This window comes from Lepisma saccharinum, chromosome 22 (genome assembly GCF_977018435.1).
Source record: "Lepisma saccharinum chromosome 22, izLepSacc3.1, whole genome shotgun sequence".
Taxonomy (NCBI): domain Eukaryota; kingdom Metazoa; phylum Arthropoda; class Insecta; order Zygentoma; family Lepismatidae; genus Lepisma; species Lepisma saccharinum.
Window position 1 is genome coordinate 64,909,043 of NC_139250.1, and position 25,258 is coordinate 64,934,300.

Consider the following 25,258-nt stretch of genomic DNA (forward strand, 5'->3'; position numbering starts at 1 on the left):
AACTACAAGCAGTTGAACGTGGAAGTGAAAATCAAACCGTCGTTTTCTACAGTAACGGATACCATAGTCGAATATTTGTTGCCCGTACAAAATACACTGGGACAGCTTCACAGCAACCTCGTTAGCGTCGATACTAAATTCGCCAAACTGCATTCTCTGCAAGCCATCGAAATCAACAGCGTACCCAATCAGCAGAGAATCTCCACGTTCGTCGAAGGTAACAAACTGTACATGTTGCATCCTTATCATCCTTACTACAAGTTTCTCCTCGATGGCACGATTCAGATAAATGAATTTTCGTACTGGTCTCACTGCAGAAAAGCTAGCGTTCCCACCATGACCTTGATATCGAATCGTGGTGTCCAGAAAGCAGGAAACATTCCTCTGGCACGTTGGAACGAAACGCGCAACGTATATGAAATACACGAAGACGAAGATCTTACCGTTTTCGACGTGAGTGCCGGCGATAAACTGATCGTTCAAAACACGAGCGATGTGCCACCCTCTTTGAATCCCATCACGCTGGTGCTTCTCTTCAAACGTAATCTCTAAAAAAAAAAAAATCTAGGCAAGCCATCGTCGAAGAATTGCATAAACCTGCACGCCGCAACTACGAACGTTTGGCGGTGGTAACCAAGGGAATCGATGACCTCTGGCAAAGTGACCTCGTGGAGATGAGCAGCGGCAATTTGAAAAATGTACATAAATTGAACAAGGGCAACAAGTACCTCCTCACCGTCATAGACACATTTTCGAAATTTGCATGGGCTCTACCTTTGAAATCCAAAACGGGTTCATGCGTCACGGAAGCATTCAAATTAATTTTTCGCGAAAGCAACAGACGACCTCGGTTTTTGCAAACAGACAACGGTAAAGAATTTTACAACGCCGTATTCAAAAAGTTTATTCAAAAACATGACATTCGACATTATTCGACCTTCAGTCACATCAAAGCCAGCATCGTGGAAAGATTTAATCGAACCTTGAAAACACACATGTGGAAACGATTCACGCTTCGGAGAAATTACAAATGGGTCGACATCCTGCCGGAACTCGTCGACACCTATAATGATACGGTACACAGAACGATAGGCATGAAGCCAGCTGACGTTACGAAATCTGACGAGCAGCGTTTAATTTCTACCGTTTACTGTCCAAAGTACACTCCCACGACTACCAAGAAATCAAAATTCAAAATTGGAGACCAGGTGAGAATCAGCAAATTCAAACGCACCTTCGAGAAGGGATTCACAAAAAATTGGAGCACGGAACTTTTTACGGTGGTTCGAGTTTTACCCGGAAACCGATACACGTATATAATAAAAGATAGTAGCGGCGAGATTTTGAAAGGAAGATTTTACGAAGAGGATCTCTCTAAAACGAAACACCCCGACACGTACCTCATCGAGAAAGTATTGCGTAGGAAAGGTGACAAACTGTTTGTCAAATGGCTGGGACTTCCGGAAAAGAGTTGGATCGACGCGAACGAAGTGATCTTGTGAGTACGTGGAACGTGGTGAAGCGTCTACCGGATTTGGAAAGTCAAACGAAAAAAAAGAACGGCGAGTTGCTTCCCGACAGCATCCGTTGTCTCATCGTAGGTCCTTCAGGGTGTGGGAAAACGACACTGCTCGTGGACAATTTTCTCCTCGCACCCAATTGGTTAGATTGGAAGAACAGGCACCTGTACGTGTTCTCGAAAAGTTTGGAGCAATCCAAATACCAGCAACTGATGAAACTGTACGATGGTCTGGACATTGCAACGTTCGCTTCGGAAATAAAACCACTCGACGATTGTCGTGAAAATTCAGTCGTTGTGTTCGACGATGTCATCCTGGAAAATCAAAATGAAATTCGCAACTTTTTCACGCAAGGTCGTCACAAAGGAATGGATTGCTTTTACCTAGCTCAAACGTTTTCCAAAATTCCAAAACAGTTACTACGCGACAACGCTAATTTCATATGTTTGTTTCGTCAAGATCACACCAACCTCAAGCACGCGTACGATGACTACGTAGGCGGAGACATGAACTACAATCAATTTTCGGAACGCTGCTCTTCTTGCTGGAACAGTGACGATTTCGGATTCGCGACGATCGACATGACGAGGAAACCCAACGACGGAAAATACAGAAACAAAATCAACGACTTTCTAAACGTTGCAACGTTGTGAGAAACGACGTGTATAAATAAACGTTATGACGAAACGAAAAATCGAAGACGAAAATCTTAAGCTTCGCGATTACCTCGCGAAACGCTTCAAAGGTTGGAAATCCGAGAATCGCGGATTCTACGAAGAGAAGAAACGTCAAGATCAACCTGTGATCGATGCCATCAGGGATCTAGGTAAAGAAATTAAAGGTGTCACGGAACAAAATAAAAATTTGATCAACGAACTCGTACCGCTCGCAGCTAAAAGTTACACCGTACCCACGCCCATTTCAAGCATTCCTTCGACACCGTTCGAACTGAAGGAAGTACCACGACGTCAAGCCATAAGCAGCACGTCTTCGGATAAAATCGAGTTGGGACCTTTGGCACGAGACTACCTGAGCACGGGGAAGTTCGACAAGGATGAAGTGTTCGGATTGTATCCGAGCATGGAAACCAACGAGGGTGTGGTGTGGAAGATTGGGAAATCGAAAGTCACCTTCGAAGGCAACGACATTAAAGTTAATTTAGGCGATAAGAACAGTTGGACCAGGTATCCGGGTACGGTGGGACTGTGGGAACTCGTTGCCAAAAAGCAGCCGAAAAATTACACCGAGGAAGATTACCAGAGTTACAGGGAAATTCTGATCATGACGGATGCCATGTACCAGAACAACGATGCCTCGCAGAATAGGGTGAAATCGAGCAGCGGCGAGAAGTACAGGAATCTCATCAAACCAATATGGAACGAGGTGAAGAGCGGAAGCGGCGTCAAACGCTACAACACGTTACCCAAAGAATTCGTTTGGGTGGACGACGTGAGGAAGCTCGTGGACAGATTGTTGGTGATAGCCGGCGAAGAGAATGCAGGCAATCGTAATTTCCACAACGAGAAGGTTGGCATCGTGGACATGATCAGCACCAAACTTTCCAACTTCATCGTGAACGACAACAAGGGCATAGGTTACCTGATCAAAATCATCAACACGCTGCCTCCGAGATTCTGGAACGTGGCCGAAGGAAAGGGACTCGTGAACGACATCATCAACAAGTTACCTTTCGAGATGCATTTACCTGGCTACCAGTACTGCGGACCGGGTACCAAACTCGAGAAAAGATTGGAGAGAGGAGACAAGGGTGTGAATCCGTTGGACGCGGCATGCAAAGATCACGACATCGCTTACAACAACACGCAGACGGATCTGGATGCACGTCACAAAGCAGACAGAAAATTAGAGCACGCAGCTTTCGAAAGATTCGTCAGCAGAGACGCCTCCCTAGGTGAACGGGTCGCTGCATTAGGTACCACCATCGCCATGAACACGAAACAAAAATTTGGGTGGGGTGTATAAATAAATAACATACAGTAAAAAAACAACATGTCTTGTATAACCGACTTACCGCCCGAACTGCTATGCATGATATTCAAACACGCAGTAAACAGAGATTGTGGGTATGTAGGGAAACTTTTAAACATAGCAAGAACAACGCCGAAATTTCGTATCCCTTGTGAAATGCTTATCAAGAATTATCTTCGGGAGATCAGTGGAATGAGGTGCGGTGATCTCGACACTCTTCTGTCGGCCGCAGGGGAAAAATTAAACGAGAGAATGGACGAACTGCACGAGGCGAGGCAGGGGAGAAGACGATACACGGATGATTGGCGTAGATCTAAACAAGAGACGGAAGATATTATTACGCACATCATCGCGTTTTCCGAAGCACGAACTTTCTTCCTCTAACGCACACACACAAAAAAAATCTTCGATACAAATCGTGAAAAAAAAATATACATGTAAAAAAATGTACGTGTCAAAAAAATATGAGAAAAAAATATACGTAAAAAAAATGTACGTCAAAAAAAATTGCAATGGAAAATTTTTTCATCGTCAAAAAAAAAAGTTGACGTGGACATCGTCAGAAAAAAAGTTGCCTTATCGTAAAAATTTTTTATCGTCAAAAAAAAAATTGTCACGCCAAAAAAAAGTTGACGTGGAAAAATTATCATTCAGAAAAAAAGTTGCCTTATCGTAAAAATTTTTTATCGTCAAAAAAAAATTTGTCTCGTCAAAAAAAAGTTGACGTGGAAAAATTATCATCGTCAGAAAAAAAAGTTGCCTCATCGTAAAAATTCTTTATTGTCAAAAAAATTTGTCTCGTCAAAAAAAAGGACGTGGAAAAATTATCATGGTCAGAAAAAAGTTGCCTTATCGTAAAAATTTTTTTTCGCCAAAAAAAATTTCTCTTCAAAAAAAAGTTGACGGAAAAATTATCATCGTCAGAAAAAAAAAGTTGCCTTATCGTAAAAATTCTTTATCGTCAAAAAAAATTTGTCACGCCAAAAAAAAAAGGACGTGGAAAAATTATCACCGTCAGAAAAAAAGTTGCCTTATCGTAAAAATTTTTTATCGTCAAAAAAATTTGTCTCGTCAAAAAAAGTTGACGTGGAAAAATTATCACCGTCAGAAAAAAGTTGCCTTATCGTAAAAATTTTTTATCGTCAAAAAAAATTGTCGTAAAAAAAAAGTTGTCAAAAAATGTGCAAGAAAAAAAGTACGTGTTAAAAAAAAATGTACCTGTCAAAAAAAAATGTGAAAAAAATGTAGGTGTAAAAAAATATACGTGTCAAAAAAAATTGTACGTGTCAAAAAAAATATGACAAAAAAATGTCAAAAAAATGTGCAACGGAAAAAAAATGTACGTGTCCAAAAAATGTACGTCAAAAAAAATATATGAGAAAAATATACGTGTCAAAAAAAAATGTACAAGACAAAAAAAATGTACGTGCCAAAAAAAAATGTACAAGTAAAAAAAAAAACCTTGATATTTAAATAACACACATCGTGAAAAAAAATCTACGAGATCAAAAAAAAAATCTTCGGTATATATAAATAACATTGTGAAAAAAATTAAAATTCTCTAACTCTGAATTTCTCTTCGATATGACGACTGAAAAAATGAGTGACCTCCAAGCATTAAAACAAATGCTAAATTTGTCAGTAGAGTATGTAAAAATTCAGGAATTGAAAGTCGGCAAACCTTACACGATAACTTCCGGTTCAATCGTTTCTACCCAGTATGGTCCCAAGGTGCGTCTGTTGCTCAACGCACAATACAGTCTATTTTTACCAGATCGATATGCTAACATGTTATCCGACGAGAAGCTATCTATTTTAATCGAGAACAAAACTCGAATCGTGTACAAGGGGACAAAGGAACTTCTTGGTAAGGAAACGAAGCACGTAATAGAATTTGTGTAACGGCTGTGCGGAGTATATAAAATAACATAACTTGAAAAAAAAATTACACGAGAGAGGGAAAAAAAATCTCGGAACATACATATATATAAATAACATACCTTGAAAAAAAAATTACACAAGAGAGGGAAAAAAAATCTCGGAACATACATATATATAAATAACATACCTTGAAAAAAAAATTACACGAGAGAGGGAAACAAAAAAATCTCTTAACATATATATATATAAATAACATACCTTGAAAATAACATATAGAGCATCAACATGAAGCCCAAGGGTGTCGTGTACCAGATACCATATTCGAATCTAAAAACGCTGGGTGCCCTCGATGGGTTACTCACCAATAAACAATGCGAGAAGAAACGTTCTTGCTTGACGAAAGGACACGGAATGAAATTGCTGCTCAGCACTCCACAATTGAAAAGATTGCAGCGTTCGCGGAAACAGCAAAGATCGGAGGTTTCATATTCAGCATCCCGGCCATCCTGGCAGCATTGGGGGCCGTTGGAAGTTTGGCCGGCGGAAGCGCCGCCATCGCGAAAACCGTCATCGACTCGAAGAAGAACAAGGCGGAATTGGAAGAACAGAAACGTCATAATCTGGCCATGGAGAAGAAAGGGGGGAAGGGCGTGATGAAAAAGCTTAAAAAAAAGAAACAGCAGCACTCACCAACCGAGACATTGAATCTCTGATCAAACCATTACAAATCAAAAACTTCAGAGGAGTTTTCATGTCCGACTCGTTACCTTCAACCGTTAAAAAAAGAGAATGTGGAGTAGTCAAATTGGACCGTCAAGAAAATCCAGGCACGCATTGGATATGTTACCACAAAAACGACAATAACAAAGCATTCGTTTTCGATTCTTTCGGAGGTGTTCCACCTACAAATTTAGTCCATTATCTGAAAACGAACAATCCAATATACTACAACGACGAACGCATTCAAAATTTCGGAGACGAGAACTGCGGTCATCTCTGTCTCTCCGTGCTCGCGTTTCTCTCTAAAATAAATAAGCCGCAGGTGGAAGATTTCCAGAAAGCATTGTGGAATCTAAAGCATCACGATGGGCGTGTTCCATCTCACGAGCGAATCTTCGATCTTGAAACTCACGACGACATCGTCTATCCTAAATCCGTAGCTCTGCGTGCATTCTACAGCATGTACCTCATACCTAACGTCACGCAGCACAACAACAAAATTAGCGTCGGAAGCGAACATATCGTCGTCCCGCCAGGCCAATACAATCTTTCTACTTTGCAAGCTCAATTACCCAAAGGCATGTACCTTTCTCAAAATTCGGTCACTCACAGAGTGGAAATCCTATCCGCGACGGAGACGGTGGACCTGGGCACCATAGGAGAACTTTTAGGTTTCGAGAACGACACAAAACTCGAAGCTGGCATCAAGCACGTAGCAACCAACATTCCTAAATTCTTGGCCATCGAGACTCTGAACGTACACTGCAACGTGGCGGAAGGCATGATCACGAAATCTTCCGACGGATTGTTAGGAAGTCACAAGCAGACGGGAATCATAGCCACGTTCAAACCCAGTTCCGAATTCATGGAACCGATCATCTACACACCCTCTTCGCCGATCTATTTTCCAGTATGTCGCAACCGCATAGACAACATAGAGTTGGTGGTGACGAACGAGAAAGGCGACGTGGTGGATTTTGCAGGTGCAACGACCACTGCCATCGTGGAGATCAACGTATAATAAATAACACACATAGTGAAAATGGAGCAAATCGAAAGTTACGAGTTGCAATCTTTTCCTCCCAACCGTCGCACGTTCGCAAATTTGAACGAAGCGAACAGGGAGATCGAATACGACGTGGACGTAGGGGATGGCTTCGTTCATCCTCACAGAGCGGACCTCTACCTTCAATTCGACGTGGTGAAGAAGGAAAGCGGAGAAGCGTTTCCGCCCAATGCCAATTTGAAACTCGTGGACAACTTCGTGCCTCACCTGTTCTCGCAGGTGGAGGTGAGGAAACACAACACCGTCATCGACAGAATCGATTATCCAGGCATCACGTCGACGGCAGTGGGAACATTGAAATTATCCAAAACGGACGCAGCATACTACCAGGCGGGAGGGTTCGAAGCGGGGACCAAAATATCGACGAGAAGTCACACGGTGCTCTTTCCCATGCGTCTGCTGCCCGGTTTCTTCTCGGACTACAAGGAGATCATGTGGAAGGGAGGAGTGAGAGTCACGTTTCGAAGAGCGGCCAACGACAACGACGCACTGATGCGATACACCAACTTGAACGCCGACGGCACGCCGTTAGCCAACACATTACCCGAAGCAGCCAAGTGCGTCATCCGGAGCATGGAATTGAGAATGCCGATCGTGGAATACGAAACGAACTACGCCCTCAAGTACAAAGCCGAGATCTTGAAGAGTCCGCAGGTGCCGATTCACTTTCACGGTTACCAGTGCGTACAGAAGTTGGCGTCGGGAAGTCACATGGAATTCGACGTGACGACGCAGTTCAATAACATACAGTTCGACATGCCAGATTTCGTCGTAGTGCTCTTTCAGACCGGTCGCGATAACAATCAGGAAAAAGATTCCAGCAAGTTCGACGACTGCAAGATCAAGAACGTTTATCTGAAGAATGGAAGGAACGAAGTGTTCCCGCGCGAAAATTACAACCTCGACATGACCAAAGACGATTACCTCAAACTTTACGAAGCTTACACGGCTTACAAGCGCGTGACCGAGGGAAGCGTGGACGTGTACTACGCGCCCAGCGAATTCAAAGCACGCAGGCCGATGTTCGTCATCAACACCACGAAGAGGAAGCAGGTGGTGGTCAACGATCGAACCAACATCAAGATCGTGTGCGAGTTCCACGACCCGCTGCCTGCCGATACCGTGTGCAGCGTCATCCTCATTGCAGAGAAGTCCTTCGCGTACGACGTGAAGAACGAGAGGGTGACGGAACAGTTTTAAAAAATTCGTAAAAAAATTGCCACACACTAAAAAAAAAATAATCTACTAAGTTTACTACCACAACTAATTATTATTCTATTATGTCATTTGCTTAGGTGAAAGGGAAAAAATTGTCCAAAAAGGGAAATTTTGCCCCTTGGGAAGGCCCTCATAGTGTGGCAACACTGCGTCTACATCGCCGGTGGCGACATCTAGTAGCAAACACTAGAACATGAAAACGATACCTGAGGAAATAGTTCTAGTGTTTGCTACTAGATGTCGACTGAAATATTAAAACAAACAGATTCCCTTGTAGGTTAGTTCGATGCGTAAATATATAAAAAAAATGATAGGTTAAGTTATATCACTTAGGATCGTAAAAAAAAAAAAATCGTAAGAAAAAAAGATAGGTTAAGTTGTATCACGTAAGATCGTGATATACCTACCAAGTACGAGTGGGGAAAAAAAATTTGCATTGAAAATTGTACTAAAAACATCGCTGAACGCTAAAACGTGGACAAAAAATTGTCAAAATATGTCAAAAACTGATTTTCAATTGATAAAAAAAAGGGATACCTACAAAGTACTACTTTGAAACAATCCAATTACACTACTCATTTAACTCCAGTGACGTGCCCAAGGGAGGGTTGGTGAGGTCATAACCCCATTTGATCCAGTATTCCTTTTTTTTAAAAAAAAAAAGAAGAAGAAGAGGAACGTCAAAGACAGGGAAAAAATGGCAAAATCAGGACTGACCACCAAAAATAGTATGCGTAACCCCTCTCCCTTCCGAAAATCCTGGGCACGCCTCTCTTTATCTCGGACACATTTTTTAAAAATCAACTCACCAGAAGTTTTTATCATTCCGTATTGGAGATTGAAGTAAGATGCTTTCTTCCTGCAGGTTAGGATATGATCATTTAGGGTGCTGTCGTCTGCCTGCCTTCATGCCTAACCTTAACAAGGCCTTAAATTTCCATCCTTGTGACTTGGATTTTCAAGACTTAGGAAGGTTTCAGACTGAAGGGACACGCAATACATGTCAATTGAAATGGACCAATCAACAGCAACGTTTCACACCGTAGCGACACAAAAGGCCGCAGAAACCTAATTTCGACTTGTGAAATCCTCAGGCGACAGGGTGTGAAATCTCCCTTATTAGGCCACTGTAATTGTCACCTCGAAGTAGTAGCTCTTGTTGACCACAGAAAAAAATTCTCCTCAACCGGTGGGAATGCTCCTCAGTTTTCTTCTCTCTCCTATATTTTCTGTGTTTGTTCACTATACAGACAACACGTTAGAATTTGATATACACAGGACATGTACTATGACATTTTAACGAAAAATCGGTTGAAGTCAAGGATGGCTAGGTGGCTCAGTTGGTAGAGCCCTGATTTGGGTCCTGGTAGAGCCTGCAATTTACGCCTAAAATGTCTACATATGCAACATCTTCCTTTCTCTTCTCGACATCCATAAAATTTTCGGCTGTCTCTTTATGGTAGTTAAGTGTTTGAATGTGTTTCGAACCCAGTAGGCTTAAACAAAAGTTGTTGTTTTTTTTACCATGAAATTCTCGGACTGCATATACGAAATTTAGTTCTGGCAAAACTAAATCATCACTCAAAACTTTGATTTTCAGTTGATCTATGCAGTTTATTTCTGTTTTAATATCCGGTACTGATGAAATATTCACTTTAGAGAGAGAGAGAGAGAAAGAGAGAAAGAGAGAGAGGCCTTGATCTCTTCGGCCCTCGAACCGAGATAGCACTACTCTGAGGCCCCGGAAGTTCTGCTGTCGTCAATGTCTTCATTTTCGAATCACTATATCTTATAAAGCAACCAGAGGACGCTGACTGATCTGATCACCAATCGACTGTATGAATTGTCTTACCTCTGAAATCTCATTAACCGATTCTTTGTACAGACCAATCGAAAAATTGAATCCGCGTATTTATATCCTCATTATATTCTAGAACGTTCCGCAGATAAAACGATTCGTTAATATTCCAAGTAGTTGACTCCTTCACTCAATCAAGAACGTACCCTCTCCCGCCTTCCAGAGATTAGAAATTACAACGAATCGCCCTACGTGTGGCGCTACCTTTGTTGTGCAGCTTCCAAATGCTGACAAGTCTCTAGATAGTGCTCAAGTGCACTGCGACAACACCGAAAGCGTAAGAAAAGTTTACGTGCAATATTATCAACAACAGGGTTATAAAACATTCTCCGTCTTGGCTCGATAATTTTCTATCTCCTTAAATCATCGTCACATTATTCAAAAAGCCAAAAACCTAATTTTATCTAGTGTAAAATAGAAAATTTCCTGTGGGGGGGGGGGCTCGAGCAACCTCAACCCCACCTTGGATACGTGCTATTAACAATAACAGGATTATAGAACATTCTCCGTCTTGTCACGATAATTATTTCTCCCAAATTATCATCACATTATTCAAGAAGCCAAAATCCTAATTTTATCTAGTGTAAACAGAAAAAATCCTGAAGGGGGGCTCGAGCCTCCTGATTCCCACCTTGGATACGTGCTATTGACAATAATAAGGTTATAGAACGCTCTCCGTCTTGTCTCGATAATTATTTCTCTCAGATTTATAAATTTATTATCTTTACATTATTCAAGACGCCAAAAATCTATTTTTATCTAGTGTAAATTGAAAAATTTCCTGATAGGGGACTCGAGCCACCTCATACCCACCTTGGATTCGTGCTATTAACAATAACAGGGGTATAAACATGCTCCGTCTTGCCTCGATAATTATTTCTCTCCTTACATTATTTACACATTATTCAAGAAGCCAAAAACCTAATTTTATGTAACGTAAACTGAAAAAATTCCTGGGGAGAGGGTCGAGCCCCCTGTGCCCCATCTTGGATACGTGCTATTATCACTAACAGGGTTACGGAACATTCTCAGTCTTGTCTCGATAATTATTTATTTCCTTAAATTATTGTCACATTATTTTATTTCACACCACAAGAAACCAAAAACTTCATTTTATCTAGTGTAAACCTAAAACTTTCGGGGGGGGGGGCTCGAGCCCCCTAAGCCCCCCCTCTGGATACGTGCCTGCCTACAATGGAAACATGTTAGCAGACGGCTTGAGATGACGTCAGAAATTTTGAAACAAACTGGCCAATGAGGAACAGGCAGGAGGAATGGTGCTGCCGCCGCCGTCTAGGTACCGAACTACGTAGGTTGCCATAGCAACGCAGCAAGCACGCGATATGCAGACGTCTTTCAGATTCAACACTACAGTCAATTGGATATTGAATTTAGTAGTTTCGTGTTGCGCAAAACATTCAAGGACTGAAATATGTTGTTCGATTATTAAAATCAATTAATTGTCTATACTTTAAGAAGGATATACTTATCTATTTTGATAATAGTTATCACTAGGGCTAGGATCATTTTCATGACAGCATATTTTTTTTAGGGTAAGGGTGATATGTTCCCTAAACATGTAGACATTAATATTATGAAGAAACTAATTAAATTAAGGTGCTTTTTAAGGGCATATTTGGTTATTTCTACGTGATAAGCATATTTTGATGAATTTTCGGTCATATTCAGCATATTTTTACATTTTCAACAAATAGTGATTTTCTAAGTGGATTCGGTCTTGCTCCCATTTTCACTCGAGTTTTTTTCCACTGTAGTAAGATCTCTTGCATTTTTCTTTGAAAATTTAGAGAAAGTATTCATTGTGTATTGCAACTCGAGGCCCATAAAGTGAACTAAAAATAGTAAATATGTGCAAATATCTCTGCATTTAGATGTTGATGTTTGAAACAGTCCAGTAATAAGGGCATATTTTGTAAAATTTTGGGTCATAAGAGCATATTTTATTTTTTATATTTTGGTGATTTTTAGGTCATAAAAATCCTAGCCCTAGTTATCACTATGATATGAGTAAATTAATTTGTACCCATGAGATCAGTTTTATGTATTTTTTTCGTTGCTCCCCGAAAAATTGACTTTTCATAATTTTAGGCACAATTTCGGGCACTTCATGCAGCCAGCTGCAATAAAATTGTAAACCTATATAAATTCAAAGTCGAGAATGTTCTTGAGAGTGGGGGGAAAGCACAATTAGTGCATGAAACCATGCTCTCCTATCGTTCCTACAAACTAAAACCAGTATTTCCTTATTTATTTGTTTAACAGTAGAAAAGCACAAGTAAATAAACAAATAAAACATATGAATGACAACCATTCAGTACATAGGAGGATTGTCCAAAATGCAGCCTGAGAGTTGCTTCTGGCTTGCTAAAGTTTCTTTAGTACTTATGAAACCTGATTATTTTTATTCTGAGGTATTATCTTCGCTGAAAGTAAAATGCAATGAGACCTGCAACCAACTGTTCCATCGGCCTCATTGGCAGTATGCATGAAAATCTTGAAGTACCCTGGTGTATACAGGGGAAAAAAGGTTGTTTCTTCACACTTGTAATATTTTTTAAAGTAATAATAGTATGCACAATGTCTTCAAGACACTGAAAATTGCACTGGCAAAATGTCCATTTTTGGTGACAAGAAATGGAAATTTTTAGCCTGCTACTCATCCTATATGAAGAAAATCTAATACTCTGGATAATTAATTTGAGCTATAATCATAATTCAGATAGTTACTTATCAACTTCATAGCGTCATTATGAATCAAATTTATTTTTAAAACTTTCCTACTTACCGACTTTTACGTAAAAAATCCCCCTTATTTTGTATTTTGAATTTTTTTTTCGTAGTTAACAAACATTGTTTGGAACATACTGGAACCAAGTTGTAAAACGGTCCCATACACTTCCATCTTTGAATGTTAGTTAATCATGTCTGCTGCTGGTCGGGAGGGAAGAGGAGATGCAGCAACACAGGGTGCTCTCTTTCTACCAACACACACAAAAACCGATGGTTGACTACGATATGCATGCAGGAGTAGCGCAGGTAAAGAATGCATGAATTTTTCATACATCTTAAAAACATACCTGGTGCGAAATCTCTCTCCCATCCTCACAACCTAAAAGTGTAATCAAGGCCAAACCTGTGCATTACACCTGACTTCAATACCTGGTTGAAGCAGTGGTTCAGATCCTACTAAACTGTAGTTTCAGTCCTGATTAGCTTAAGTGGAATTAAAAACACACAAACCATCAATTCAGTTCACTTACAGGTGTTTCTACTGTTCAATGAAAAAAAATCATCAAAGGAGTATGTGCCCAAGAATAAATTAATGCAGAAACTGACTTCACCACTATCATGAAACAATAAAGATGTGAAGCAGTCCAAATACATAGACTGGCCATTTTCATTTACAGGCTAACCTACATTTGCCCACAAGGAGGAGGCTCCCTTTGTTTTAAAAAAAGTTTACTTTGGTGGCCCCTTCATTACATAAATGAACATAAGAAATTAAATAAATAGCTACGAAAACGTATCGAATGTTACATATTCCTCAGTAAGATTCTGCTAATTCTTACTAAAAGTATGCACGTATTCTACTTGAACATATGCATTGCAGAGACTGCACAAATAATGATTTTGTTATCTTATAATAATAATAATAATAATAATAAAATCGCCTTTATTGGAGCGGGCGTGTTTCGGCCTCTAGGGCCGTTCTTACAACAGACCCTTGTCTGGAAGATTAGTACAATGGAATAAAGAGTACATTGAGAAAAAAATACATTCAGAAAAAAAATAAAAATAAAAACATGAAAAGGATTACATATCAATACAAATAAGAATAATTAAATATATAGGTATATACGCTTAGGATATATATATAGATAATGAAAAAGAAAGACAGATTTACCTATAAATTGTTGAACATAGGTATCTTTTTTTTTTTTGCTTTTGTTTTAGTACACATTCATACATATTTAGTAATCTGGAAAAATAGAAAATATAATAGTAATAATGAAGTGAAATAAAATTATGAAATTATAAGATTTATGTGCACACAGTTGCCAAATGTTACAATGCGTATTTTTATGAATGAAAAGTTGCTCGTGATTAGGTATTTCGCTGCCTTGCCAGTAGGTACTGTTTTAGATTCTTTTTAAATAGCTTATGGTTGTTGATGGATGTTAGGGAGGTTGGGAGGGAATTCCATTCTTTAGTGGCAGTTACAGTAAATGATTTTCCATAGGTGGTCGTATTATGTACTGGGACTGACAATAATTTCTTTCGTCGTGTTACATGTTCATGTCTGCTCGAATTTGTGTTCAGTTTTTCAAAGAGGTATGCAGGCTGTTTGTTGCCTAGTACTTTATGTGTTAAAGTTAATAATTGGTATTTCGCGAGATTCTTGGTGTTAAGCCAATTCAAATTGAATAAGTATTTTGAAATGTGGTCCCTTTTTTTCAGCTTGTAAATGAATCTTATGCATGCATTTTGTAGCTTTTGTAGCTTATTAGTTATGGAGCTGCTTGCATTGTAAGCAACCGTGGCTCCGTAGATTAATCGTGATAAAACTAGACTCTCGCACAATTTTTTTTTAACCTCAATGCCTACAATATTTTTCAAGTGATGTAATGCTCGAAGAGATTTGTTGGCTTTTTTCATCTGCTCTGAAATATGACCTGACCATTCTATGTGGGAATCCATGACAACGCCAAGGTTATTTACAGTATTTTCTAAGTTTAACGGATGGCTATTCAATTTGGGGAGAATCATGTTATCTGTGTTTTGGCTAAGCTTTTTTACCAGAAATTTCGTTCCCATTATGACAAATTTTGACTTGGTTGGGTTCAATTTTAGGAAGTTAGTTTGTGCCCATTCACTTATGGCGTTCAGGTCTTTCTGTAGTTGTGATGCTGCATTTGAGAACTCTTCTATCCTTGTATGTATGTATATCTGAGTATCATCAGCATATTGGTGATACTGCGCATGCGAGAGGTTCTTATGTAAGTCCATTACATAAATGGAGAAAAGGAGAGGTCCAAGAATGCTTCCTTGGGGAACTCCATTTCGAATGTTTAACCACCAAGAGGAACAGTTATTTTTGCCTCTGATTTGTACACGCTGCTTCCTGCCAGAAAGGTACGATGCAAACCAATCAAGGGTTATGCCGTTTACCCCAATGCTGTGTAATTTATCGAGTAGAACTTCATGGTTCACGCAATCGAATGCTTTAGAGAAATCAAGGCATACAAGTAAGGTGATTTTGCTTTCATCGATAGCTTTTTGTACATCGTCAGCAACTTTCAGAATGGCTGTTGTGGTGCTGTGATTTGGCCGAAAACCAGATTGATGCTTTGGAAAACTAGATGTAGCTGTTACGTGTGTGAACAGCTGCTCGTGTAAAATACGCTCTAAAATTTTCGACATTATGGGCAGTATACTTATTGGGCGCAGGTCATTCACATTTTTAACAGGCTTGCATTTTGCGAGCGGTAAAACGATTGCCTTTTTCCACGCTTCTGGGAAGATACCCTGTGCTAGGGAGTTATTTATTATGACGGTTATAGTATTTACGCAAAATGGAAGTAATAATTTTAAAATGGTTAAGTTTATGCCATCGTCTCCACATGCTTTACTACGTATCCTGCTGAATGCCTTCCGTATGTCTTGAGATGTCACTCTAGTAAAGGTAAATGAATTTAGGGATTTGAGGGTCAAAAATGTTTTGCAAATTTTTTCCAGGCCATCCTGGTTCGCTTCACTTTGCGAAGCTTGTATAAAATAGTCATTAATGCTATTTGGATCTAGTATTTTTTCGGGAATATCTTGACTGACATATTTGCTACCTATTAGGCCATGTTTACGCAGGTTCGCCCACATTTCTTTCGCATTATTTATGTTCTTATCGATTGCAGATTTATAATAGTGAAACTTGCTATTTCGCACTATCTTTTTAGCTCTGTTTTTAAAGTATTTGTAGCTGAGAAGGCTATCGTTATCGCCGGTGTTTACGTATTTCAAATGATAGTAGTCCCTAAGCTTCCAAAATTCACGAACGGTATTGTTTATCCATGGCGCGGGAGGCTTTGTCATTCTGCGCGTTTTAACAGGGATGTGTTTGTTCGCCAGCAATAGTATTTCATCATTTATCATTTCGACCTGGCTGTTTACGTCCTCACATCCCTCTATATCCTCCCAGGCTGAATTTTTTGCATCCTCATTGAATTTGCTGATATCTAGTTGTTTGAAGTCACGGTAACGGACAAATTTCGTTTTCGATTTTTTTACACTATTATAAACTTCAAATACTGCATACACTGTATCATGATCAGATATACCTGGCAATGACTGTTGATTTACGTATAAAACCTTTGTCTTTTTAGAACAGATTATAACGTCTATTAGGGACTCCGACGTGGCAGTTTTCCGCGTTGGCTTTTTTACAATTTGAATGCCGTTTAGTTCTTTAATTATACCCGACAGTAATTTTGTATCCGGTTCTTTAGGTTTTAAAAAATCTGCGTTTACATCGCCGATACAAATATAATGGTCGTAGTTTACGAATGTAAATTGTAATACATCGTGCAAATTATTAAATGTGGTATAAGATATGTTTGGCGGCCTGTACACCAACACAACAGCTACTTTCTCTTTATTGCAACAAATTTCGACTACTAATATTTCGATTTGTTCGTCTAGTTTTAAAAAATTGTCAATTTCTATTATTTTCCATCGAATATTTTCTTTGATATAAAAGCAGATTCCACCCCTGTTGCATCGAGTTCGATCTTTCCTTACTATTTCGTAACCATGAAGTTCCACAACGTTATTACTTATCCCGGGCTTTAGCCACGATTCAGTGATACCTATTACATCGAAATTAGCAGGTGACATGATATGCTTAAATTCATCGAACGAGTTCAGTAACCCTTGAGTATTTAGGTGACATATTTGTAAACCTCTGCTGAAGGCGTGAATGTCGTCTGCGAAGCCATCTGTGCTGGCTGTAGAGGGGGCCAATTCTTGGAATGCTGCCTCAACTCTCCCACCCTCCTCCAGGTCACTCCTTTCCGCGTAACGGTAAGCCATTGTCATCGGGGGGGAGGGGGAGGAGTCTTCTAGCATCGGCCAGCGGACAGCGGACCGTCACGAGCAATGGTTGGGAGAAAGTGAACATTTTTAGATCGTGAGATATAGCAACTGGTTTAAGTACTTTGGAGACTGAAGCTACGTAAATTAGGTTTTTAAGAAGATAAAAAGAAAAGGAAAAAATATAATAATATTGTGGCAAATAAGAGCTACTTTATAAGAAAAGTGAACTTGCAGGTGGCTTAATATATCTAATAGTGTAATAATAATAATAATAATAATAATAATAACAATGATTATGATATAATAATTAGGAAATAGTAATAAGAAATAATGAATGGGATATGTTTTTCACTACTCGCTCTGGAACACACACTTGGGATACACATAACTTATCACACACACTTGCAGCAACACTCGTTAGAGTTCTTCGAGCCTTGTTATGTATTTCCTTTCCGTCTCTGTTTTGATGACGATCTTCCCGTCCTCAGTCCAAACATTTCGATTCCCGTACTTGTCCTTAGCTTTCCGTAACAGGTGGAGTCGTTCCTTGCAGAGGTCCTCAGCAATGGCAATGGGCGTTCCTGCTAGCTTCCTTCGGTTTTTCAGTACCAGTGTTTTCGATCTGTAACTCACGAACTTTACTATGATGGGCCTTGGATTCTTGGATGGACGTCCTACCCTGTGGGACCTGCAAATATGCTCCTCTGTGATGTTCAATTTTAAAGTTTCTTTGAAGAGATTAACCGCGATTGAGTCGGTATTCTCCCCTTCTTTTTCCTTGATGCCAAAGATTCTGAGAGATTGTCTTCTCTGATATTGTTCCAGCTCAGTTGTCTTCAGCGTCAGGTTGTCGGCAAGGGTTTGAAGCTTTTTCTCATAATTTGATAATTTACTTTCCATGTCATTTATTACATTGGCGTGTTCATTGTTTACTTCCTGACAGTTCTTTTCAAGGGCGTTGAATTCCTTTTGGAGGTCATGGACAGCTTCAGAATTAAACTCGATTGTGTCACTCAACGCTTTTATCACTGCAGTAGTTACCCGTTCGACTATTAAGTCAGCAAGACATTTTTGAAGATATTCACTACTGATCTGAGCCTCGACGCACTGTTTGATGGTGTCCGAAAGGTCACCAGCGCACACGGCGCCGGTTAATTTCCTCGGGCTTACCTGCAGCTTGCTGTCGGGAACAAGCGTGCCTCCTTCCCGTCTCGCAGCGTGGCTCGACGCGCCTCGTTGGGATCCTTTTCCACTCGGCATGTTTTCTTCTATATCTGCGCTTTCTACACTTGTAATCCCACTTCAACGTTCACACCACGAACAGGAGTAAACACATAACGTCTAGGTAAACTTCTTGCTAAACATGTTTGCGTTGTACCCAGGTGGCTCAGAGATTGAGTCGGAGTAGTTTCTTAGCTGACTGGTGCGTCCGCCATTTTCAAACAATCCACTACATGAACAGTGTACTTACTGTATTATGTCTCCATATTGTGTTACTTTGTATATTCATTAAACAAGTGAAAGGTGTAACGATTCTTTTGTGTAACAAAAAAAATCACTAGATTTTTTAATGCAAAAATGATTTCTTTTAGATTATACCATGGTAATGAACATGGGAGTGTCTATATAATACCTAAATAAAAGCAATCATTCCTTCCTCTCCTTTCATTAAGTGAAACAAGTGTAATTCACTAAAAATCATGTAAATTCAGAGTAAAAAAGAGGCCACATGTGAAGTACATGTAGGTTCAAATCTGATGACACCACCATCAAAATGCCAACTTACGGAAGATCCCCTGCTCACTTTATTAAAATTTATTTTCACATTTCCACATTTTAACAATTATTTCCTGGACATTCTGTTCTATTTCTTTTACTTACATTTCAGTAAGTTTCTAATGATACCAACCTTGCGTTCTGAAGTCACTGCGGGATGGTTTCACTGTTAGGCTAAATGCATAAGTTGTTAGGTTAGGCTTATTAGTATTAGCTCTCTGAGCATAAATAATACATTTGCAGTGTATTTATGCTAAGAGAACCAAACTGAACAACGTAGGCATATCGCGTCTGACGTCATAACACAAGGTTGGTATTGCCATCTGCGAGAAGAAAGACCTCTCGGAAATACTTAATCGTTGGCTCCTATTTTGTTAAGAAAAAATCTTACATGCAACTACCTGTTGTAGCAAATTGGTGGTTAAGAATATGGAAAAATCCAAATAAATATAAGTAGACACTGGAACTCACTTTTCACAATAGCTCTTGGATGTGCACTTTGCATTATGTGCCACTCCTGTTAAAACTTGCTGAAACACATGGAGGTACTTACCCTGAAGCTGTTTTAGTTAGTTTTCACCCCCACCCCCAAATATAAGTTTTCTATGGAATATCTTGGTAAAGTCAGAAGTGTGTTCACCACAACATGTGAACTATACTGCTAAAAAAAAAGTCTTCAATATTCAATATGGAGAATTATTTCCACCACCGAGGTGAGCATGTACGGCTATTTTCACCAGGTGTTGAAGATCAGAAATTACACAATCAGGTATTGAAAGTATTTATGGAAGAAATTTTAATGCTTACAGCCATAAACCTGAGCTGGGTAAGACTGCAGAATATGGGCTGCTTAGGAGGAACGTGGTCCATAATTTTTTGGTAATGTTTTGTAGTTAGTAATTGGGAAAAGTAAGTTTGAAGGTACGGAAAATTTTATTTCTTTGAAAAAACTAGAAATACCCATGCAGGTTGGGTGCTCTTGGAAGGAAAAAGTGACATGGTGGTGCACATTCCTGCACAAATTTAGTGAAAGCAAAAAATTCCTACATTGTTAGGTAGCTAGGTTTAGTTCTCTTAGCCTGATTAATAATTTGTCATTGCATTTATGCTAATAAAACCTAACCTTGTAGGCATTCCTCATCGAAATAATTAAAGTAGCTGTGCGTAAACAATATGGATGCAAACGAATAGAGAAATGCATTATTTTAGTAGCAGGAAAAACATTTTTCATTGTATTTATGCTATTGGAACCCAACCTAACAGGCCTAACCTAACCTTGTAGGCATTCCTCGTCAAAATAATTAAAGTAGCTGAGCGTAAACAATATGGACGCGAACGAATAGAGAAATGCATTATTTTAGTAGCAGGAAAAACATTTTCATTGTATTTATGCTATTGGAACCCAACCTAACAGGCCTAACCTAACCTTGTAGGCATTCCTCGTCGAAATAATTAAAGTAGCTGTGCGTAAACAATATGGACGCGAACGAATAGAGAAATGCATTATTGTAGTAGCAGGAAAAACATTTTTCATTGTATTTATGCTATTGGAGCCCAACCTAACCTTGTAGGCATTCCTCATCGAAATAATTAAAGTAGCTGTTCGTAAACAATATGGACGCGAACGAATAGAGAAATGCATTATTTTAGTAGCAGGAAAAATATTTTTCATTGTATTTATGCTATTGGAGCCCAACCTAACCTTGTAGGCATTCCTCATCGAAATAATTAAAGTAGCTGTTCGTAAACAATATGGACGCGAACGAATAGAGAAATGCATTATTTTAGTAGCAGGAAAAATATTTTTCATTGTATTTATGCTATTGGAGCCCAACCTAACCTTGTAGACATACCTCATCGAAATAATTAAAGTAGCTGTTCGTAAACAATATGGACACGAACGAATAGAGAAATGCATTATTTTAGTAGCAGAAAAAACATTTTTCATTGTGTTTATGCTATTGGAACCCAACCTAACAGACCTAACCTTGTAGGCATTCCTCGTCGAAATAAAGTAACTGCGTAAATAATATGGACGCGAACGAATAAGAGAAATGCAACATTTTAGTAGCAGGAAAAACAAAAATGACAGCAACTGTGCGTAAACAATATGGACGCGAACGAATGGAGAAATGCATTGTTGCTTTTAGCAGCAGGAAAAACATTTTTTACGTGCAATAATATAATATAATAGTAATCGGAAAAGTAACACCAGAAAATGGAAGTAGAAGGTACGTAATTTTGTTAGTCTATTTAGAGGCAAAAAGCAACCCATGTTCTGCAGTGAGACCCTGAGCTGCCTAACCTAACTACATTAGCATTCACTGACATAGCAGCAGCAGTCCATATCAGAATACCTGGTGGTATTTTTTCAAACTCCATGAATATAAATGCACACTAACGTAAGTTTGATTCACATCAACAATTATATCCGTGTAAAAGACCAAGCCAGGTCATATATCATGCACATGCAGAGTTTTAAAACCTGGTGAAAATAGCCCGAAAGCTAGCTTCACAGCGATGAAGCAAGTCCCTCCATTATAATATATGGTTGTGCTTTTAAATATATTTCCTGTGTTATTTCCACCTCAATATATTCTGTTTAATGCCTACACCTTAGTAAGGAAAAAGAACAAACCAAATAGAATTACTCTCTTAGAATTCATTATTCCATCCATTTATACACTAGAACCACGTATCTTAGCACACTACATGAAACCACAAAACAGCCACAAATAAACACTAATCAAAACAGATCATCACCATGCTCCCTGCATTTGTGTAGATTCACATAACCACCATAAAAAGTATGCTATTGTCTTCACTCCCTTTTGATGTACATACTATTACTACTAACACTATACACTGTCTGGAAACACAATCTTCAATGAAATCATATATCATCTTTATATAAAAATTTCTTCATTCACTAACACTGTACGGTACGTAGAAACAGAATTGACCCCTTTCACCTCAATGGAGATTCACTAACAAGATAACAAAAATCGACCACACTGAAACATTTTTTCAGTATTATTGTTGCAGAAAACAGGCAGGGTATTCTTTTCACAGATAAAGGGAAATGTGTCCTTGCAGTTCAGACTTTCCATTCCATTCGACACCTGTGAATATCTGTAATAAAAAAAACGAAATTTTAGTATTTTTATAAAAAGAAATACATTTACAATCACAGTATATACTATAATATAAATTAAATAACATTTTATATCTCTATGTATTTAGTGAATGACCATCAAACCACTCTTTCACAAGCTTGAACTTTAAAAAAATAATAATTTGGGCAATAAAACAAAACAAAAAATAAAGATATGGAAAGATTCAAAATAATACCAGCACTTTTAATTTTAGTATAAATATGTGGTCAATTTATCTAAATACCACGTGTGCGTTGTAATGTTTATTTGGTTTCCCATTTCTTTCAATGATAAATTTGGTCTCACTTGTCTGTGCACACACCAAAGCATAGCATCATTTTATTTTCCACCCATGAAAGTATATATATCCCCACTTCATATATTTGCTTAATTTGTTGTTGCATAGGAACTAAAATACATGTGAAATAAGCAACTACACACACAAATACGTACCTCTCTCTTATATAGTATGTATATCCATCGCTTTTTTCCAGCATATTCGGTCAAACATCATTACAAACTGCTTCAAATAATTATCTATCTTCATAGTTTCAATTTTTGACAACATTAACCCGAACTAGAACGAACTATGATACTCTAGTTCGACGTCAACGGTAGCAGTCAGCCTACACTCAACGAAACAATACCGGACCAACCGGACAATCGTTATTTCAAATTCGAACACACTCACGCGATGCTGCATTCATTTGTTAACAGTAGAGGGCATGTTAGTTCACTGTACCTAAGGTGCGACGTCGCTAGTGTCGCAGACCTCGCGAGATGAAGTGCGCATGCGCGGCGTAATTTCCATTTTTAGGCGGAGTCGGCGCTCTTTCCGTGTATACTTTTTGGCAAAGAGGTTTGGACTTGCACAATGCTGCTACTCGAGATATGTCTTTCTGCGCCATTTATTGACACACATTTCAACTAATGACTGATAAAATTTGTTCACTCCAGCGCAGTCGCTGAGGAAGATATTGTTATCTGAAAACCTCTCAATTCTCGCTGTATTTTTATTTTGCGAATTTTAGAAAAAGAAAAAATATAAAACACGATAATTTTTTTTGGGATTTTTTTTTGCGCCAAAACCGTCGTTCGTGTTCCACAATACAGGCAAGAATTCAGTACTGTCAGTACGGTTACGTGTATACACATTCATCTGTACTTCAAAATGCTGAATTTTCAGTTAAGAAATTTGATTTTCCACTTTCGTATCTCAAGAACTACAAGACGTATACCAATATCTTTTCGGCAATATATGCCTCCCACACTATATTACTTCCACACAATTTCACTCCATATTTGCACCAAAAACGTTCGGTTAGGATTCATTTATGTGAAAAAAGTTGGTGGTCTTAACCTTTTGTTAGGGACTGTATATTAATACACTTATGTTTTATTTATACAACGACATAATGAGATTATGCAAAGAATAGCATCTTTTGCAAACCAATAACAGGGAAGTGACGTATCATAACTTCTCAGAAGAACACCATGGATTACTCATCAGTCTGGGCAAATGAAAGGTTCTTCATCATCGTTAGTGACTCCAATACACTCTACGTGAACATAAGAGTAACAAATGCCACATTTGCACGTGTTCCTTCAGATATATTCCTATGTAGGCCATATTGTGTTTTTACATAATGTTCGTTTTTCGATAGTTTTAAACAGGACTTTAAAAGTACAAATTATGAGCTACCACAATGTGTACTACACATATAAACACCTGTCACTTGGAAGAAGCGGTAAATAATAACTTCCATATGCAATATTAGATCACGTAGAACACAATCAGGAGGTTCAGCTATTTCGCTACTTTATCCTCAAGTTACTACAATATACAGGGTGAGTCATAAGTCTCCATACAAATGGTGAAAACGGTGACTAATATTTATTTTTCCTTTTTGTGCATGAAGTTGTGTAAAAAAAGAAGAAAAAGGAAATAAGAAAGAGAAAGAATATGAAAACAGCCTAGTTACTTTACAAAAGTAATTATCTAAAGATTGTAAACTCACATTAGTATTATTGTAATTTTCACACGCATTTAATTAATGTGAATACGTATTTTTATGTATTCTTACATCTCACATTGATTTATTTGATTACAACTTGTATTTTTCAATAGTTTGTATTCTTCAATTATTTATAAGAGCACATCAATAACAATTTTGAAACTAATATTAATAGTACTAAAGATTCTCTTAACGTAAAAAATAGTAATAATGTTGCCATGGTAATATGACGATCATTTATCATTCGCTTGTTTTTTTATTTCTTTTCAAATAACCAGCTTACTATTACACCGACAAAGATGGAGCAGCTGATATCCTAGACTCGAAAACCATACATGCATCCACGGGGGAAGACGCTCCCATTGGGGAAGGAGTATACTTCACCAACATGCCCCCTTCCATCGGCAAGAGAGTCATCCTTGGCAATAAACACCGGTACGCCGATGGTAAGGCACTGATCGAATCCTTCAGAAACACGGTGGATTACTACTTCAAAATCCCCGTCGACGATCTTGCTGGCATGGAGCAGGTACTATTTCAGAGACCCGTCATCTGGCTCTATGATGACCACGTCTACCTTCGGGATTATTATAGGGTAGAATTTGGCACAACCAGATACCACAACGGCTTTTCACATTACTACCAGGAATATTAAGTGGCAATGAGTAAGTGCTAAAATGAGATGAAATAAATATTATAAAATTCTACTATTAACATTTTAATCATTTCGGTATTCCTGTTGCATTTTCACAAAATCTCAGATAATGTAAATACAATAAACTATATATATTATATTATTTAATATAATTTAAAAGTAAGTACAACAGTACAAATTTAACTACTTCAAATAGCAGTTTTCTAGCTCCGCGACGGAGCGGTAGACACAGCGCATTACGTCACCAGAGTCCTGGAATTCGAATTCCGGATGCTCTTTGTGAGTGCCGCTTCGTCAG

The 25,258-nt window shown here is 38.6% G+C and overlaps 1 protein-coding gene across 1 annotated transcript in view; it reads left to right on the forward strand.

The window, feature by feature from the left end:
* Positions 1 to 25,012, forward strand: part of LOC146004780 (uncharacterized) — a 122,315-nt gene extending 97,303 nt beyond the window's left edge. The window contains exon 3 of the mRNA XM_083143799.1: positions 24,584 to 25,012. Within this exon, the coding sequence (XP_082999925.1) occupies positions 24,584 to 24,960 (377 nt within the window). The 3' untranslated portion in view covers positions 24,961 to 25,012. The remainder of the gene's footprint in view (positions 1 to 24,583) is intronic.
* Positions 25,013 to 25,258: the final 246 nt, after the last annotated feature.